Source organism: Aethalodelphis obliquidens, unplaced genomic scaffold (genome assembly GCF_003676395.1).
Source record: "Aethalodelphis obliquidens isolate GAN/ISIS:26980383/991018 unplaced genomic scaffold, ASM367639v1 scaffold20, whole genome shotgun sequence".
Taxonomy (NCBI): domain Eukaryota; kingdom Metazoa; phylum Chordata; class Mammalia; order Artiodactyla; family Delphinidae; genus Aethalodelphis; species Aethalodelphis obliquidens.
Window position 1 is genome coordinate 18323745 of NW_020837964.1, and position 17914 is coordinate 18341658.

Sequence of the window (17914 nt, forward strand, 5' to 3'; positions counted from 1 at the left end):
AAAGGGGTAAATAAATATAAAACAAATAGGATTAATGAAAGTTATTAGGATTAGATGATAAGTATATTTAACTAGTATAACACAAATTTAAAGAAATTACTTGTGTCCTCTAGTTGCGGAGTAGAAATTACTTTGTACTTAATGCTTAGCACAATATACAAAAGTTAAAATTAAACCTGAGCTCAAGCTAACTGCAAAGTTCACTTTAAGTATTTCTAATCCTTTTTGGCGTGTTTTATGGCTTACTTTTAAAGCTTATCAGAAAGGGGCCATTCAAGTACTACAGAGTTCCAAGTACTGGGGAGTTCAAGGCCTATGAAATATGTTATTATTGTTTTTTTAAAGAATTTATATTAAAACTCTGCAGAACTGTAGGATTTTCTAAGCCTCTAGTTTACCTTCAAAGGCAAATCCCCAAAAAAAGGGCAAATCCAAATAACATAATCAATGAGTCAGTTGGCAAACATCAAAAATTCATTTGATATTTGACAGCATCAAAATGTAAATTGCAAAAATTATACATCCAATAATCTGAGGTGCCCAGGAGTGTATTTTAGTTCTCCCACCCCCTCTTTAATTACTGCTAGCACCACTGAGCTTCTTTTTTTTTTTAAGCTTTTTTGTGGCTGCACCGCACAGCATGCAGGATCCTAGTTCCCCGACCAGGGATTAAATCCACGCCCCCTGCATTGGAAGCGCAGAGTCTTAACCACTGGACCACCAGGGAAGTGCCACTACTGAGCTTCTATCAAGTCTCCTGATAGGTGGCAATAAGGGAATTCATTAGCCAGTCCTTGTCCTCTGTGGGGAACTTTGCTTAATTGTGAATGGAACAAAAATGAAATTGCTTTTATATTTGCCCTCATAGACCTCATTTTTCCAGATTCTCTGTTTCTGCAACATATCTTCACATATTCAAAAGAATCTTGACACGTTCGAAAGATGAAATAAATAAAAATTCCATAAAGCCTTTCTTTCCAATTTGCTGTCCCCCCCAAAATCACTCAATCTGTGGTAAATTAGAAAGAGCAGGTTCCAGCTTTGGTCTCTTTTTAGAAAAACAGTCTTCATTTGGAAAGAAAATGAGCTGGAATACCCAGCAGCTATGAGACCTGCTTAATAAATCTTGTGTTTTCAGTGGCATCACTGAAGTGGTAGGTTATCACACTCCAGGTCTCACCCTTTGTTTCAGGGATTAAAATTCTAAACACAAACCTTGAAAGCAATACAAGTGTGACAGATCAGATGCTGTTGTGAACATATATTCGTGCAGTGAAATTCTGCACATGCATTCCTAGAGAATGTTCCACTATTCTCTAGGAATTAAAAAAGCTTGGGGGATCCCCTTTAGTGCTGTGTTCTAACCACCACGGCCTGCTGTTGCTGGGGGGCAGCTGTAGTACTGCAAGAAAAAGACTAGACTGAAAAGACCTGCCTCCAGTCTCAGCTCTGCTACTTACCAGTTATGTGATCTTCAGAAAGTCTGATTCTCTAAATATAGCTATCTAGAGAATCAGTAAGAGTTAAATTAGATAACAATGCTATGCAAATTGTGGGTTTTGCTTGTTTACAGCTATACCTTCTGTCTATACACAAATGACCTGGCATATCCCCTTGTGGCTTTGAAAGCCGTCCTCCACTATGCCATCTGCCCTCCAGCCACAGAAAATCATGCTTTCCCAGACATAGCTCTATGTTTCTGCTTCTGTTGTCTGGTTTTCCCTTTGATTCTCATTTACTGATACTACACTTGTTCTTAGCCAAAAGGATAAGAAGTGATTGATCCTTATTTACTGAAAAATATATTCATCCTCCAAGACTGGCTTAAAAGTCATCTCCTCAAGGAAGCCTCTCTGAATCCTTCTAATAGAATCTTTCACATCTCTTTGCTGATCTCCCAATGTGCTTCTTTTATATCTTGGTTGTAAGTGACTAAGACCTACTGCATCATTGTATCCTCATATACTCATCTGACAGTAAAGCCCTGGTGCCAGGTCGGGGCTAGGGTGGGGGCTCCCACATTTTATCATTTTATATACCTTCCTTTTCCCTTATGTTTGGAATTTAAAACCAGCTTTGCAACTAAGTAGTAAATAGTCTCTCCAGATGTATAAAGGAGATGGCTGACCTAGAGTTACTTTTCTACAGATTAATACAGAATCAGAGAGAGAATTAAAATTCTGTGTCCATGTTTCAAATTTTTCATATTGTACAACACTTACACAGGTAGCTTTCACTGAATTCCTATTTCGACAAAATTTCACTACCATATAAATGACAAAGCCAAGAATAAACTCTAAAATTATTACCTGAAAATCCTACCTTGGGGGAATTTTCAATTATTAAAATAATTAATTTCCAGAGTTTGCTGTCCAATTTATGATTTCATAAAAACAGAGGTCTACATACCAACTTGCTACATTTACATAAATAGTTTCTTTTTATCATGGTGCCAACAGCTGTACCAGCAGCAGCAAACCAGTCCGGTCTTGTACCATCACCACTATCTGACTCAGCAAGCTGGCAGGGCCACAGAGAAGCAGGTTCTTTACTTGTGTGAGTCTCCTCAAGGACAAGAACTCTATCTTCATACCTTTCTAGTATTCCTAGCATTTAACTCTGTGCCTTGCAAAGGTTTAATGAATTAACACTTATGAATTCCATTCTCTAGACACTGTGACCTCACTGTATGTTCTGAAAGGAAAAATGCTCAATAAAAGCTCACATCTTCAGTTCCATCACAAATAGGTGGTAGGTTATTACTCAAGGTCTCACCCTTCCCAACAGATATAAGTGGTAAAATAGACTTTAAAGCATATATGTTCATGTCTATCTTCCGAGTCATATATCAACATATTTCTAGTAAAAACAACTTATTAAAAAGCCCAACCATATGCCAATAAACAATCCACGGTAACTTTTTCATGACTCTTAAGGGAAGGAAGTTCCTGGATCTTCACTGCTTCAAAGCATAAAGATGAACTTACCATCATCTAAAGTGATGTCCTGAAGACCAATTGTAGAAAAGTTAGGTTCCTGCTCTTCAGGTTCAGGTTTAATGTTCACAGTTGCCTCATCAGGTGGAAATGAAGCTGGATCGCACAAACTGTGACATAATAAGGACGAAGGTGCAGAAAGACCTCCCTGGCCTGTACTTTGTGCTTGAGTTGAGTGCTGTCCAGAATGCATTCTGGTGGCTAGAGACTGTGATGAGGCAGTTCCTGAGCTAGGAGACTGGTAAGGCATAGGCTGTAGCTGAGGAGATGGTGGCCCAGAAAGTGGTGAACTGGCCAAGGGATGAGAGGTTGCTTGGGAAGCTGTTGTAGCAGTCCCTGAATGTGCAGGACCATACGTAATGGGTTGTAACTGAGGGGAAGGCTGACCTGTAACCTGATCGGCCACTGGAGAAGAAAGAGATCTTTGTCCTGTGTTTGAACAACAGTATCCCATTGACTGCAGATGAGGCAAGGTCTGCACAGAATGAGGTGTGTGGGCTAAGAGATGTCCTGTTGAGCCTGAATTTGAAGAATGAAAAGGTATGGATGATGGTGGCTGACAGCCAAGATTTATTAAATTAGGAAGAGCTGCATCCTGCTGAAACAAAACTGGATCAAATTCTTGACTAGAGGCAGCATTAACAGGAAGACAAGTTGGTCCATTGAATACGACATTAGTTTGCATAGGCTGATAGGAAGACCCTACAGGAGGTGTTGGTGCGACTTGAAAAGGCTGGTGCACAACTGAAGAAGGTATCATATGCTGTTCTTTACCAGCACTCTCATCCCTACACTGCAACTGTGGCAGATGGGTTGAGGTTACCATGGATGCATATGTTAGCTGGATGGGACAAACCAAGCTTCTCTGTGCAGACAGTACACTGTCATGTAGGTGTCCTGTATCTGAAGAAGGCCTCTGGGTCTGGACAGGATGAGGCAATGATGGAACTGAAGACAAATCAATCTCTTCTCTGTGTTCTTGCTTCATCAAAACTGAAAAGAAAGTTATTAATGCAAATGTTATTACATAATACATAAAATAATTATGAAAGGCCTTCATTCTAGGCTACACAACTGTAGTGCACACACAAGCCAGGGGTTGAAAACTCAAATGCCTTCAGGAAGACAGATAATATAAAATATGTGAAACCAGTAAATAGAAGACAACATGGAGTGGTTCTTGCTTCAAAAGTATTCAAGTTAAAAAAAAAGAAAAAAACCAATACTGCATAGATCTCTATGAAGTGATATTGGAAAGATCTCTAAGACACGTTGTTAAGTAAAAAAAAAAGTCAATTGCAGAACATGTGTATATGTCACAATTCGCGAAAAATATTGTGTATGTATATATACACACGCATATACACATGTACACATGTTTTTGCTTATATATGTGTGGATATCTCTGGAAAGATGCACAAGAAACTGATAACTGTTGTGTTTATTGCTGGGAAGGGAAACTAGGTGAATAGGGGATAGGAGCATGAGGAAGATTTACTTTTTACTGTCTAAGTTTTGGGGCCTTTTGAATGTTTTCCACCATGTATATATATTACTTATTTAAAAATAAATAATTTTTTAAAAACCCCAAGATCATTATGAGGTAAGGATTATTATTATCCCTGCCTTATAGATGAGTGAGTATACTGAAGAGGAGATTAAAGACACTAAGATCTCACAGCAGCTAAGTGGTATCATAAGGACTTGAACACAGATTTTTCTGCCTCCAAAGTCCATGCTTTTATTCACTGCAGTATACTGTATTACCAACGGAAATTCTACTTCACCATTCCACCAAGCAAGCAGAGGTTACAAATACCAATCATCATCCTTTATGACATTAGAAAAGTAGCAGATCCATGAATTAGTTTGAGTCTACTTGATGAAAGGACTGCTTAAAGTAGGAATCAATGCATTTTGCTTATTTTATTTAATATGCATATCAAAACAGAAAAGAGCCGTTAATTTACTGTGTGTCAAAACAACTGATGTCATTGTTTCTCTTGGCAAGCACTTCAGTCCATTTTTCTAAAAATTATCTACTTTAGCCTCCTATTGAAGTGCTGTAATACATTTAAAAATAATTTTCCTAAATTCACATCTCATTGTTCCTTCCAAGTTTGTACTAAAAATTAACATAATTAAAATTTTCATGATCTTCACAAAATATAAGAAACTCCATTTTATGTCAAAGGAAAATAATGAGACCCAAAGCAAGGTCAAATCTCATCTGTCCATTTATTAAACCTTTGCCAAGTACAAGTCTCTTCACATAAGCATGGTCTCAATCTGAGAAAATGAAGGTAAGAATTAAGATAGCCCTGATGGTATATTTTACTGTAGAAGAGGTAATTAATGGAGAAGTTGTTTGGGGTGCATTTGAGTTCTGCACTTTGCTCTGGCTTCCTAGAAGAACAGGATAGGTTCATTATCCATCTGCTTTAGCCTCTAAATCTGGCAACTGGTGAGCCCACCTCTAACAATGAGACAACAACCCTAAGGACTGAGAGAAAGGTATATCACCAATCTTGTTGCTTCTGCCACAATGCTCATGTTCTTGACCCAGACCTCCATCCAGTTTCTGATTCTTGCTCAGGTATTTGAAGTATGGTTCACCGTGTCTATTGGCTCCTGACCTCTCTAATGTCTTTTTTTTTTCGTTTCTTTTTTTTTCCCCCTAATGTCTTGATGCACTTCCTTTTCTTCTGACTTTGGCAGCAATAGAACTTTGTCCTTGGACTACTGGATTTTTTTGTCTTCTACTTCAGCTCCTACTCTGGTCTTAAGAAAACTACAGTGAATCCTATATCCAGAGTCATATTTCTACATAAGGAAGGAGAATATCCAAGAAAGCCTACTCTCATCCCTTAATCCTGAATGGAACAGGTGGGGCCCTTGGTTACATAAGTGGTTGGTTATCATGCACTAAAAAGGAGACAGAGGGACTGAAAACTACAGCATAACATCCATCTTTTTTGCATGATCCAATCCTTATTTCTATGTTCCTGACTGACATCTGGGTAGCCAGATTGAGAATTCTGCTCTACTAAATCGAATGCATTTCCATTCTGCCAAATCAAGTATCACTCTTTTTGTCTATAAGAGATTCAGACTCCAACCTGACCAAACCATAAGAAGTCCTCACTGCTGGTCTATGGTAATTTATTCTTGTTTGGAGGGAAATACAGTTAAACAGATCTTATAATACCTACAATGAGATGAGTTTTAGAAACAGAGTAACTCTACCTTTTGTATTATACATGCTAATTCTCAAACTTAGAATGTTGATGAACAGAGGCATCCAGAAAAAAAAAAAAAAAATCAACTGGTCTAGTGGTTTTCAAACCATGAGAAGCCTCACACTCTTCTTGAAGTGGTGGATGTAGAAGAACAGGATGTAAAGAGAAAGAGCTCTGGATTTCCTTTTCCAGTGCAAAGAGAGCACCCAAGCTGGCTTTCATCCTTTTTCATATACTGGCTTTTTGCATAAGATTTTATTTGAAGAATAAACAACCTAAGCAATATGAAAACCACTGCTTTAGTATTATACCCTCATTTTATAGAGGTTAATCAGTAGGCACAGTCTGTGGCAGAGCTGAGATCTGATCTCCTGACTGTAAGGCATGCTTTTTCTCCCAATCAAAACAACCACAATACAAAAGTCAGTTTGTCCAGTCAACTATTTGGAACACAGAATATACCCTTCCACAGGCAAAATATTATACATAAGAGTTTGGCTCTAATGCTGCTCTGAAAAATCCTCATGATGCCAAAAACCAGAGCTCAGATGGTACCCCCAAGTACAAATAACTTCTGCTGGGCTTCAGAGGGAGACACATTTCCTCTAGGGTGGGGGTAGAGTCTCCCACATTGGAAGTTCTGAAGCTAGAAGCTGGGCAGAAGTTCAGACAGCACCACTAAGGAAGGGCTGTGTGCTCTATTACCATCTGTGGTAAGGGTAATTTGTGAATCATACACATATGCCGCTAACTGTCTTCATTCTACAAAGTAAATGGATTGTGGGACAAATAATACTAAACACAATCCCTAATTTTAAAAAAAAAATTTTTTAAATCAGCCACTTGCAGCTAATGATTATTCCTCCATTGGATATTGATATTGGTCAGATCCCTATTGCTAGGGGGTTGCCAAAAAGGAAACAAATTAACAAATCCTTTAATAAAAAACATGCAGGGCTTCCCTGGTGGCGCAGTGGTTGAGAGTCCGCCTGCCGATGCAGGGGACACGGGTTCGTGCCCCGGTCCGGGAAGATCCCACATGCTGCGGAGCGGCTGGGCCCGTGAGCCATGGCCGCTGGGCCTGCGCGTCCGGAGCCTGTGCTCCGCGATGGGAGAGGCCACAACAGTGAGAGGCCCACATACCGCTAAAAAAAAAAAAAAAAAAAAAAAAAAACATGCAACTTACAAATATCTAAAACTTTTATAAAATTTAAAAAGGAATTATTGCCCCAACATAAACAAATGGCTAAAATCTCTAATATAAAGAATTCATAAAATTAAAAAGACAAACACAATAATTCTAAAATAACAAAGCGTCATACGGTAGAATACTAAAAAGCTATCAAAATTCTGTTAAATTCTATCTGCTGATAAGGAAAAATAAAAATGTTCAGGTTACAAAATTAGTATATATAATATAGCATGGTCCCATTTCTATTTTTCTTTTTCTTTTTCTTTTTTTTTTTGCGGTACACAGGCCTCTCACTGTTGTGGCCTCTCCCGTTGCGGAGCACAGGCTCCAGATGCGCAGGCTCAGCGGCCATGGCTCACAGGCCCAGCCACTCCACGGCATGTGGGATCCTCCCAGACCGGGGCACGAACCCGTGTCCCCTGCGTCGGCAGGCGGACTCTCAACCACTGCGCCACCAGGGAAGCCCCCATTTCTATTTTTAAAAGGATGTATCTATATATGGATCAAAAGGATCTAAAAGGAGATAATGACAGTGGAAGAGAATATGGATGTTTTAAAAAAATTTTTTCAACTTGTCTTTTAAAAAACTTCAGTTATGTATTTGCCTTTGTAAAAACTTTATTCAAAATTTCACTTCAGAAAAAAAGTGAAAAAAGCCAAATGTTACAGACAAAAGGCAGTAATCAACCAGAATAAGGACTGTCCAAACACTCCTGTGTGTCCACTCTTCCTTCATTAGTGTGTGCCACCTGATTTGTATTCTGTCAACCATAAAGCCAGTTATGACAGCTCCAGTCCAATCCAATATCTCCCTGCACTCTGGAGTCCCATTGATTTCCATTCTTACATGTAATGCCCTCTAGGACTCTGCCTTTATATTGTCCTCTCAATTCAAGAGCTGATAATGTAAAGGCATTATATTTGCTCCTTTCTGTTTGCCTATTACCACCACTATGACAGTAGTAATCAACACCTCTAACATGTTGACCCTATTGTTTTTTTACCCCAATTCTAGAAGCTCTCTCCTTTCTTATTCAAGTTAGATTCTATAGTTCCTTATCTCAAAAGAATTTTCTAACATTCTTGGACCCTGTTGTCTTTAGTAACTCTCACCCTGGAAGAGCTCTACTATCCATATTTTACCACTTGCCCTGAAGAATCTGAGTGCTGCTTAAGAAAGTTACATAGCAGAGCTAATTAGTATCCATAAATTAACCAATATCAACATCAAAGGTGCCCTTTGATCATGCCTAGAATCCTATTACATGTCTGTGGTAACTTACTTTTCCCTCTTTAAAACAACTTTTTCAAACTTCTCCACACTGTTAAACTGCCAAATCACCGACATTCCCCTCTCTCTGCTCACAATAGGAGACTTCAGGTCATTCTTTACAGAAACAAAATTGAAGCTATCATATGGAAACTCCCTAAACTCTCCATTACTAAATCTGTAAACCTTCCTAATGTATATCCATCTTGTTCATCTCCTTTACCTTCCCTCTTGTTCCTTCTCCCATTTAAGGTCCATTCCAACTTGCATATTTTAAATCCTATCCTCTCCCAACCTTCCCAGAAACCTGATATTCTTTATCATCACTGATGCTCTCTCCTCTGTATACTCAAAATACTCTAGCTGTCTGAATCACCTTTTTAACCTTCTTGGGCCTCTCCCATATAAATCTCACCCTCCACAGTTAGTAAGTTGAGAAAAGACTAAACTGGTCAATGACATCTTTTAAAGTGACAGAAGAAATATGGGAAAAATTATTTTTGAATTACAAATCTGATCACGTCACCTCCCTATTAAAACTCACTTCTTACAACTCTTTTAATACTCTATGATCCAACCAACCATAAGGCCTTTGCATATGCTACTGCCTTTATGTGGAATGTTCTCCCACACTTTATCTAACAATAATTAACAATATAGACTGTACAGCCACACTGCCTGGATTAAAATCTCACCTCTGCCTTTATTAGCTGTGTGATCTCAGTTCACTCACTTGCCAAATGGGAAGGGCAACACTACCTACCTTATAGGGTTATGGGAGGATAAATGAGTTACTATGTATAAACTGCTGAGAATAGCACCCAGCACACACTAAATGCTTTATATGTTTACTAAATAAATGAATAAACAGATGTAGTCTAGGATACGTTATGAGCCCAGACTCTGGAACCAGACTGCCTATGTATGATGTTTGGCTCTAGGAGACCTTGGGCACATTACTTAGCCACTCAGTCTCCTCATTTGTAAAATAAGACAATAACCTATCCCATAGGTTTGTTTTTTTTGTTTGTTTTTTTGCGGTACGCGGGCCTCTCACTGTTGTGGCCTCTCCCGTTGTGGAGCACAAGCTCCGGATGCGCAGGCTCAGCGGCCATGGCTCACGGGCCCAGCTGCTCTGCGGCATGTGGGATCTTCCCGGACCGGGGCACGAACCCGCGTCCCCTGCATCGGCAGGTGGACTCTCAACCACTGCGCCACCAGGGAAGCCCCGCATAGGTTTATTAAGAGGATTAAATGAATACAGAAAGGTCTTAGAACAGTACTAAAACAGAGTAAATGTTACATAATTATAAACTATTACTATTACTTTCCAGTTCTCAACTCCTCATAGAAGTCTTTTCACAACCAGTTAGCCTAGACAAGGGTCCCTCTGTTATTTTCACCCACAGCACTGTTTCCCTTTCCTTAACATTCCTTATCTCTGTTTCTAATTACAAATTTGTAAGTAATTTATTTATTTAGAGGTTTATTAGCTTCTATTTGTTCCACTAGATTATAAGCTCCATGAGAGAAGCTAAGAGAGGTTTTACCCAACTAGTGTGCACCCTTAAACACTTATTGAATTAATGAGTAAATGAAATGGCTAATCAAAATCTTTTGTTTTCAAAGGTTTATATTCTATTTGAAAATTATCTGAAATATTTTATTACCAAGTAATATATTAACAAGATCAAGTAATAATAATTTTCAGATTCTGGAATATAAGTGGCCTTCAGAGGCTCTAAATGAAATACAGCCAGGCTTTAAAGAATATGATGACAAATGAATGACTAATAACCAATACCCTCTCAAATTCATGTGTTTGTTCTTTTCATTTACTATAAACCATTTAAGAGTTTTTACAACAAGTTTTGAAGAATAAGGTTCACTATGATTTTTTTATCATTATATGTTCTGGTGACAAATGCAGCACCTAACACAGAGAAGACCTCTATAAATGTCTGTTCTCTAAGTATGTAAACATCAGCGTGAATTACTGCATATAATATTCATGTGTCACAATCCAGATCTGGAAAATTACAGCACTAGAACTGCTGCAGAAAAAGGTGTGAAAGCCTCCTTTGTTATGGTGTCTCTATAAAATCAGGAATTCTGCCATCAATGTTATATTCCCACAAAGTCAATATATGCTACAGTTGCTGCTTGCCAAATGAAAATTTAATGAGACATTTTCCGTTTTGATTGGGAATGGTTGAGATGAAGACACTATGAAACAGGCACACTGCCTTTCTGCAGTGCTAAGGGCACTGGAAGGGCACAAGGGAAGTTCACACATATTCATAAACACCTACTATTCCAACAGTGCTGGTGATTTTTGATAACTCCTGAAAAACAGACTTCAAATCTATTGATACAATCTTTTAATTTCCTTATAATAAGTGACTACAAAATAACAATTTCTATCAGATCTAATATTTAAAGTCAATACAAACTTTACAGATTAAGCATACATTGGGATTTTTATTGATTATAAGGACCCTACCTTTAAACACTCTAATACAGGATTCATTGAATAACTTTTTATTCATTATGAAAGAAAGCTCTATAGTAAACCATCACAACAACTCCTCGTACCTGGTGTGTAAGTAAAACGTTGAGACTGGCTTTTTTTCCTCTTGCCATTGCAAAGATAAAAGTGCACCTGCACTGCAGCTGTAACTGCTGGGTTATGATATGGAGGAACTTCAAGGACAATGTGAGCCTAAGGAGCATGGAAAGCAAGATTGTGTTACACTCAGAACTAAAAATGAAATGCACCTGCTAAACTCAACACGTCTCATGAGTCTTAACTATTCAGGCTCGTTATGTGAATAAACTGGTATATAAGTCATCTGGAGATTTACTCTATGGATACTTCAGTCTTAACAGAGAAAAGCTCTTTCAAGTAAACCATTAAGGGAGAAATTGCTTTTCGCTCACCCACTTGGGTTTCTAGTTGTAGCAGAAATCAAAAGTCTTACATATTATACAGCCAGATATTTTGCTGTAATAAATATTATGTATTACTATACATCTTAAGTGGAAGTCTGTTCTCATTTTTAATCAAGTTTAATAGTTCCCAAGTTGTGTTACAGTTTAGATTTCTTATCTTAAATTTTTTTTTGGGGGGGGGGCCTCACTGTGCAGCTTGCAGGATATCTCAGTTCCCCAACCAGGGATTGAGCCTGGTCCATGGCAGGGAAAGCACCGAATCCTAATCACTAGACCACCAGGGAACTCCCTTATCTTAAACTTTATATTCAAAATGTTCTAAACTGGCAATACACAAAATCTGCATCTATATTAAGAATAATTTTACATATGCAGGGTGAAAACTTTTAGCCCCAAATCAACTGCAATCCTTTTTTTTTAATCTTTCGGCCGCGCCGCACAGCATGTAGGGATCTCAGTTCCCCGACCAGCGACTGAACCCACTCCCCCTGCATTGGCAGCGTAGAGTCTTAACCACTGGACCACCAGGGAAGTCCTCAACTGCAATCCTTAATCTAACTTCTCTAGGTCTTTGGAGAGCACTGTAGGAAGTGGTACTATCTAGCCCAGAAAAAATTCTGTCTTCATTCCAACCAGGATGAAGGGACCACAACTTTCAGTGCTGATTCCTGGAAGGCTTAATGTGAAGGAGTTGGAAGTAGTGTATTAAATATACAACCCCCCGAGGGCTTGTCCTCCTCCTATTTTTTGCCCACTGTATAAGTTCTTCACTGAATTTGTTTGATCTCTTCACTGAATTCAGAGAAATAAATCAATAACTTCAGTATAAGAACCTTCTAATAATCTTTCATTTCTAATTTCTCCTTTCCTATACACAAAATTGGGGAAGAAAGACACCCAACTGTTTATCTTTCTTAAACTTTAATTTTAGTACCAGGAAAGTATCTATCTCACATCCAAACTTCTAAAAATTCTAATTTACTTTTCCATTACTCAACAGGTAAGATTCCTCATCTATACCATAAAGCAGCATTATCCAATTTTCTCATTAAGTTTCTTACATATTTCTAAAGAAGTAAACTTCTTACCCCTTGACATTTTTCTTTGATTATTTTCCCTTCTACTTCCCACTGAGGTCGTCCATCTATTGACAGAAACAATTTACAGTTAAAAGGAATTCAAGTCAAAAAGCATACAAAATCTAATGTATTTAGTATCACAAATTTATTGGCAAAAGGAATCTTTATCTCGCTGACTTCCATTATGAAAATAAAATGTGTACCCATGGGGAAAAAATGTGGAGAAAGATCTTGGGCTGCCCAAGTTCACAGGGCCCAGAGAGTTTATTCTACTAAGTGATGTTTGAAAATCTTCTGAAAACACCTCTATCAAGTGGTGGTCAACTTCTGCTTGTATGCCTTAAGTAATGGGAAACTCACTCCCTAACCAAGTAACCCATTTCATCTTTGGAATAGTAACTGCTGCTAGAAAATTGCATCTATCTTCATGATAGACGACATCTGTCTCCTACTAGTATCCAACCCTGGTCTAAGCACTATTCCTTATAGCCATCACCCCAAAATCTTGAGCATTTCTGTGAGACAATACTTCAGATGTTTAAAAGCAGCTCTGTTTGCCTGTGTCTCCTTTTCTGCTGGCTAGTACCCCCAGTTCTGCATTTATCCCTTAAACAATATTTTAGCCTTCCTGGTTACTCTTCTTTGAATTTTCCTCCAGTGTGACCGTCTCCCTCCAAATGCACCAGGCTCAGGACTGAGTAGAAAAGGTGAGAAATGATCCAGAAATTATAGAGTGTGACTGAGGCTCTTGCCAAATTCTGTGGCGATGCTGTGTCTCTGTTAATAAAAGTTTTCTGGAGCAGCTACACCATGCTGACTCATATACTTAGTGTGTGGCCAGCAGTGTCCCTCTGTCTGCCACATTTCCTACTGCCAAGCTCAAGTTCCCACACTGTGTATTTATGCAGCTGGCTTTTTTTTTTAACCCCCAACCCTTGTTACGTTAATTTCCCCCTACTAGACTTCATTTTCTAGGATTGCTTGGCTCGTCAAGATCTTCTTAGATACTGATGGTCTTATGAACTATTTCCTAGGCTTTCCAGATTTGTGTCACCTAAAGATCTGGCCAGCACATTTTCTGTCTCTTCATCCCAAGTGAATTATTTACCTGGGGAAAGCCCCACCTGCTACTAGAGCTCTCACTCCAGCATTCTTTTTATGTCATGGGCATTTACCCAGTGACTAACCCATACAAGTATCTTCACAGCTAGCATGACTTCCTCTGGTCTGTGAAAATATCAGAAGACTCAATGAAACGCTGTCTAGATTGTGACTATCACCTTCCAGTCCAATATAGCTAAGAGCTACCCTTGTGCACAAGAAATACTACAGACAAATGCTCAGAACTACAGCTCAGTTCAGCAATCATCTGCTGGGTCCCAACATGCCAAGCACTTTGGGTTGCTGAGATAATGGAGATAGGATACCCTGCCTTCAGTTTGTGGATGAAAGGTAAATATAAACAGTTCATTATAATGAAATGTGGTGGTTACAATAACTAATAAAGGTGCATTCTGGATGTACTAAGAGCACAGAGGTCAGGGTCCTTAACCTAGCCTTGGCTACTGTAAATACTGCTGCAATGAACACAGGGGTGTATATGTTTTTTCCAAGTTAAGTGTTTCTGTTTTTTTCAGATAAATACCCAGAAGTGTACCACTAGATCATATGGTAGTTCTACTTTTAATTTTTTGAGGAACCTCCAAAATATTTTTTTGTAGTGATTGCACCAGTTTACATTCCCACAAACAGTATGCAACGATTCCCTTTTCTCCACATCCTTGCCAACACTTGTTTTTTTCTAGTCTTTTTAATAACAGCCATTCTAAGAGGTGGGAGGTGGTATCTCTCTATGGTTTTGACTTGCATTTCACTGATGATTAACAATGTAGAGCGTCTTTTCATATCTGTTGCCCATCTGTGATCTTCTTTGGAAAAAAATGTCTATTGGGATCTTCTGCCCATTTCTTAATTGGGATTGCTTGCTTTTTTGCTATTGAGCTATATGAGCTCTTTATATGCTTTGGATAGTAGCCCCTTATCAGATATATGACTTGTAAATATTTTCTCTCATTCAGTAGGTTGCCTTTTCATTTTGTTGATGGTTTCCTTTGTTGTGCAGACGCTTTTTAGTTTGATGTAGTCCCTCTTGTTTATTTTTGCTTTTGATGCTTTTGCTTTTGGTGTCAGACTCAAAAAATCATGTCAAGACCTACGCTATGGCTTACCACCTATGCATTTTTCTAGTTTTACGGTTTCAGGTTTTACATTCCAGCCTTCAATCCATTTTGAGTTAATTTTTGTGTATGGTTTAAGAGAGTGGCCCACTTTCATTCTTTTGCATGTGGCTAATTTTCCCAATACCACTTATTGAAGAAACTTGTTCTTTCCCCATCGTGTATTCTTGGCTCCTTTATTTTATATTAATTGACCATATACATGTAGGTTTATTTCTGGGCTCTCTATTCTGTTCCATTGATCTATATGTCTGTTTTGATGCCAATACCATACTAATTTAATTACTATAGCTTTGTAATATAGTTTGAAATCAGGGAGTGTGATGTCTCCAGCTTTGCTCTTCTTTCTCCAGATTACTCTGGCTATTTGGGGTCTTCTACAGTTCCACAGAAATTTTAGGATTGTTCTATTTCTATGAAAAATTCCATTGGAACTTTGATAGGGATTGCACTGAATCTGTAGATTGCTTTGGGTAATATGGACATTTTCACAATATTAATTCTTCTAATCCATGAGCACAGAATATCTTTCCATTTATTTGTGTCTTCTTCAATTTCTTTCATTAACATCTTGTAGTTTCTGATACATAGGTCTTTCACCTTCTTGGTTAAATTTATTCCTAGGTATTTTATTCTTTTTGATGCAATTGTAAATGATATTTTCTTAATTTCTCTTCCTGATAGTACATTATTATATAGAAATACAACATATTTTTGTATATTTGTTTTATATCCTGCAACTTAACTGAATTTATTAGTTTTAACAGTTTTTTTGACAGAGATTTATGGCTTCCTATATATAATACCACATCATCTGCAGTGACAGTTTTACTTCTTCCTTTCCAATTGGAATACCTTTTATTTCTTTTTCTTGCCTAACTTTTCTGGCTAGAACTTCCTATACTATGTTGAATAAAAGTGGCAAGAGTGGGCATCCTTGTCTTCCTGATCTTAAGAGGAAAAGCTTTCAGCTTTTCACCATTAAGATATTAGCTATGGGCTGGTCACATATGGCCTCTATTATGTTAAGGTACATGCCTTCTACAACCTTTTTGTTGACAGCTTTTTAAGGTTTTTTTTTAATACATTTATTTATTTTATTTATTTATTTTTGGTGTGTTGGGTCTTCGTTGCTGCACGTGGACTTTCTCTAGTTGAGGTGAGCAGGGGCTACTCTTCGTTGAGGTGCACTGTCTTCTCACTGTGGTGGCTTCTCTTGTTGCGGAGCATGGGCTCTAGGTTCGTGGGCTTCAGTAGTTGCAGCATGAAGGCTTAGTTGCTCCGCGGCATGTGGGATCTTCCCGGACCAGGGATTGAACCCGTGTCCCCTGCATTGGCAGGCGGATTCGCAACCACTGCGCCACCAAGGAAGCCCAACAGTTTTCTTTTTTTTTTTTTCGGTACACGGGCCTCTCACTGTTGTGGCCTCTCCCGTTGGCTCCGGACGTGCAGGCTCAGCAGCCATGGCTCACGGGCCCAGCCGCTCCGCGGCATGTGGGATCCTCCCAGACCAGGGCACGAACCCGCGTCCCCCGCGTTGGCAGGCGGACTCCCAACCACTGCGCCACCAGGGAAGCCCCCAACAGTTTTTTAATCATAAATGGATGATGAATTTTCTCAAATGCTTTTTTTAATCATGATAATGTGGTGTATCACACTGACTGATTTGTGAATGTTAAACCATCCGTCTATCTCTGGAATAAATCCCACTTGATGATGGTATATGATCCTGTTAAAGTACTGTTGAATTTGGCTTGCTAATATTTTGTTGAAGATTTTTGCATCTATGTTCATCAGGTATATTGGCCTGTAATGGTTTTGATATCAAGGTAATGCTGGCCTCAAAAAATGAGTTTGGATAGTTCCCTCCTCTCCTGTTTTTTTGGAAAAATTTAGAAGGCTTGGTATTAGTTCTTCTTTGAATGTTTGGTAGAATTCATCAGTGAAGCTGTCTGATCCTGGACTTTTGTTTGTTGGGAGGTTTTGATTACTGATTCAATCGCCCTACTAGTATTTGGTCTGCTCAGATATTCTATTTCATCATGATTCAGTCTTTGGTAGGTTGTATGTTTCTAGGAATCTATCCATTTTTTTCTAAGCTGTCCAATTTTTTGGCATATGATTGTTCACAGTGGTCTCTTATGACCCTTTGTATTTCTGTGGTATCAGCTGTAATATTTCCTCTTTCCTTTCTGATTTTACGTGAGTCCTCTCTTTTTTTTCTTGGTGAGTCTAGCTAGAAGTCTGTCAACTTTGTTTCTCTTTTCAAAGAACCCTCTCCTAGTTTCACTTATATTTTCTATTGTCTTTTTAGTCTCTATTTCACTTATTTTTGCCGTAATTTTTGTTATTTCCTTCCTTCTACTAACTTTGGGCTTCATTTGTACTTCTTCTAGTTTCTTGAGGTGTAAAGTTAGGTTGTTTGAGATTTTTCATGTTTTTATTTTTTAAATTAATTTTAATAAGTTAAAAAAATTTTATTGATTTATTTATTTGGCTGCACCAGGTCATAGTTGCAGCACATGGGATCTTTGTTGCAGCGTGCCTCAACGTGGGATATTCAGTTGAGGCATGCAGGATCTTTTAGTTGTGGCATGCAGGCTCTTAGTTGCAGCATGCAGGATCCAGTTCCCTAACCAGGGATCAAACCTGGGTCCCCTGCATTGGGAGTGTGGAGTCTTAACCACTGGACCACCAGCAAAGTCCCTAGCAAAATGTTTTTAAGGGTCATCCATGTTGCAGCATTAATCAGTACTTTATTCTTTTTTATGGCTAAATAATATCCCATTGTATGAATATATCACATTTTGATTATCCATTTATCAGTTGATAAGTATTTGAGATGTTTACATTTTTTGGCTATTATGATTAATGCTGCTAAAAGCATTTGTGTCCAAATTTCTGTGTGACTTATATTTTCAATTCTCTTGAAGAAATATTGGGGGATTC

General features: G+C 38.4%; 1 protein-coding gene across 7 annotated transcripts in view; it reads right to left on the bottom strand.

Moving 5' to 3' along the window:
• Positions 1 to 17914, bottom strand: part of NFATC3 (nuclear factor of activated T cells 3) — a 136310-nt gene that overhangs the window by 27163 nt on the left and 91233 nt on the right. For all 7 annotated transcript variants that reach the window (XR_003435457.1, XR_003435456.1, XR_003435458.1 and 4 more), the window contains 3 exons: positions 12738 to 12793; positions 11293 to 11419; positions 2988 to 3989 (listed from right to left, as the gene is read on the bottom strand). Coding sequence is in view for 4 of the 7 variants with exons in the window: in XM_027119503.1 (XP_026975304.1) it covers positions 2988 to 3989; positions 11293 to 11419; positions 12738 to 12793 (1185 nt within the window). In the remaining 3 variants the exon portion in view is untranslated. The remainder of the gene's footprint in view (positions 1 to 2987; positions 3990 to 11292; positions 11420 to 12737; positions 12794 to 17914) is intronic.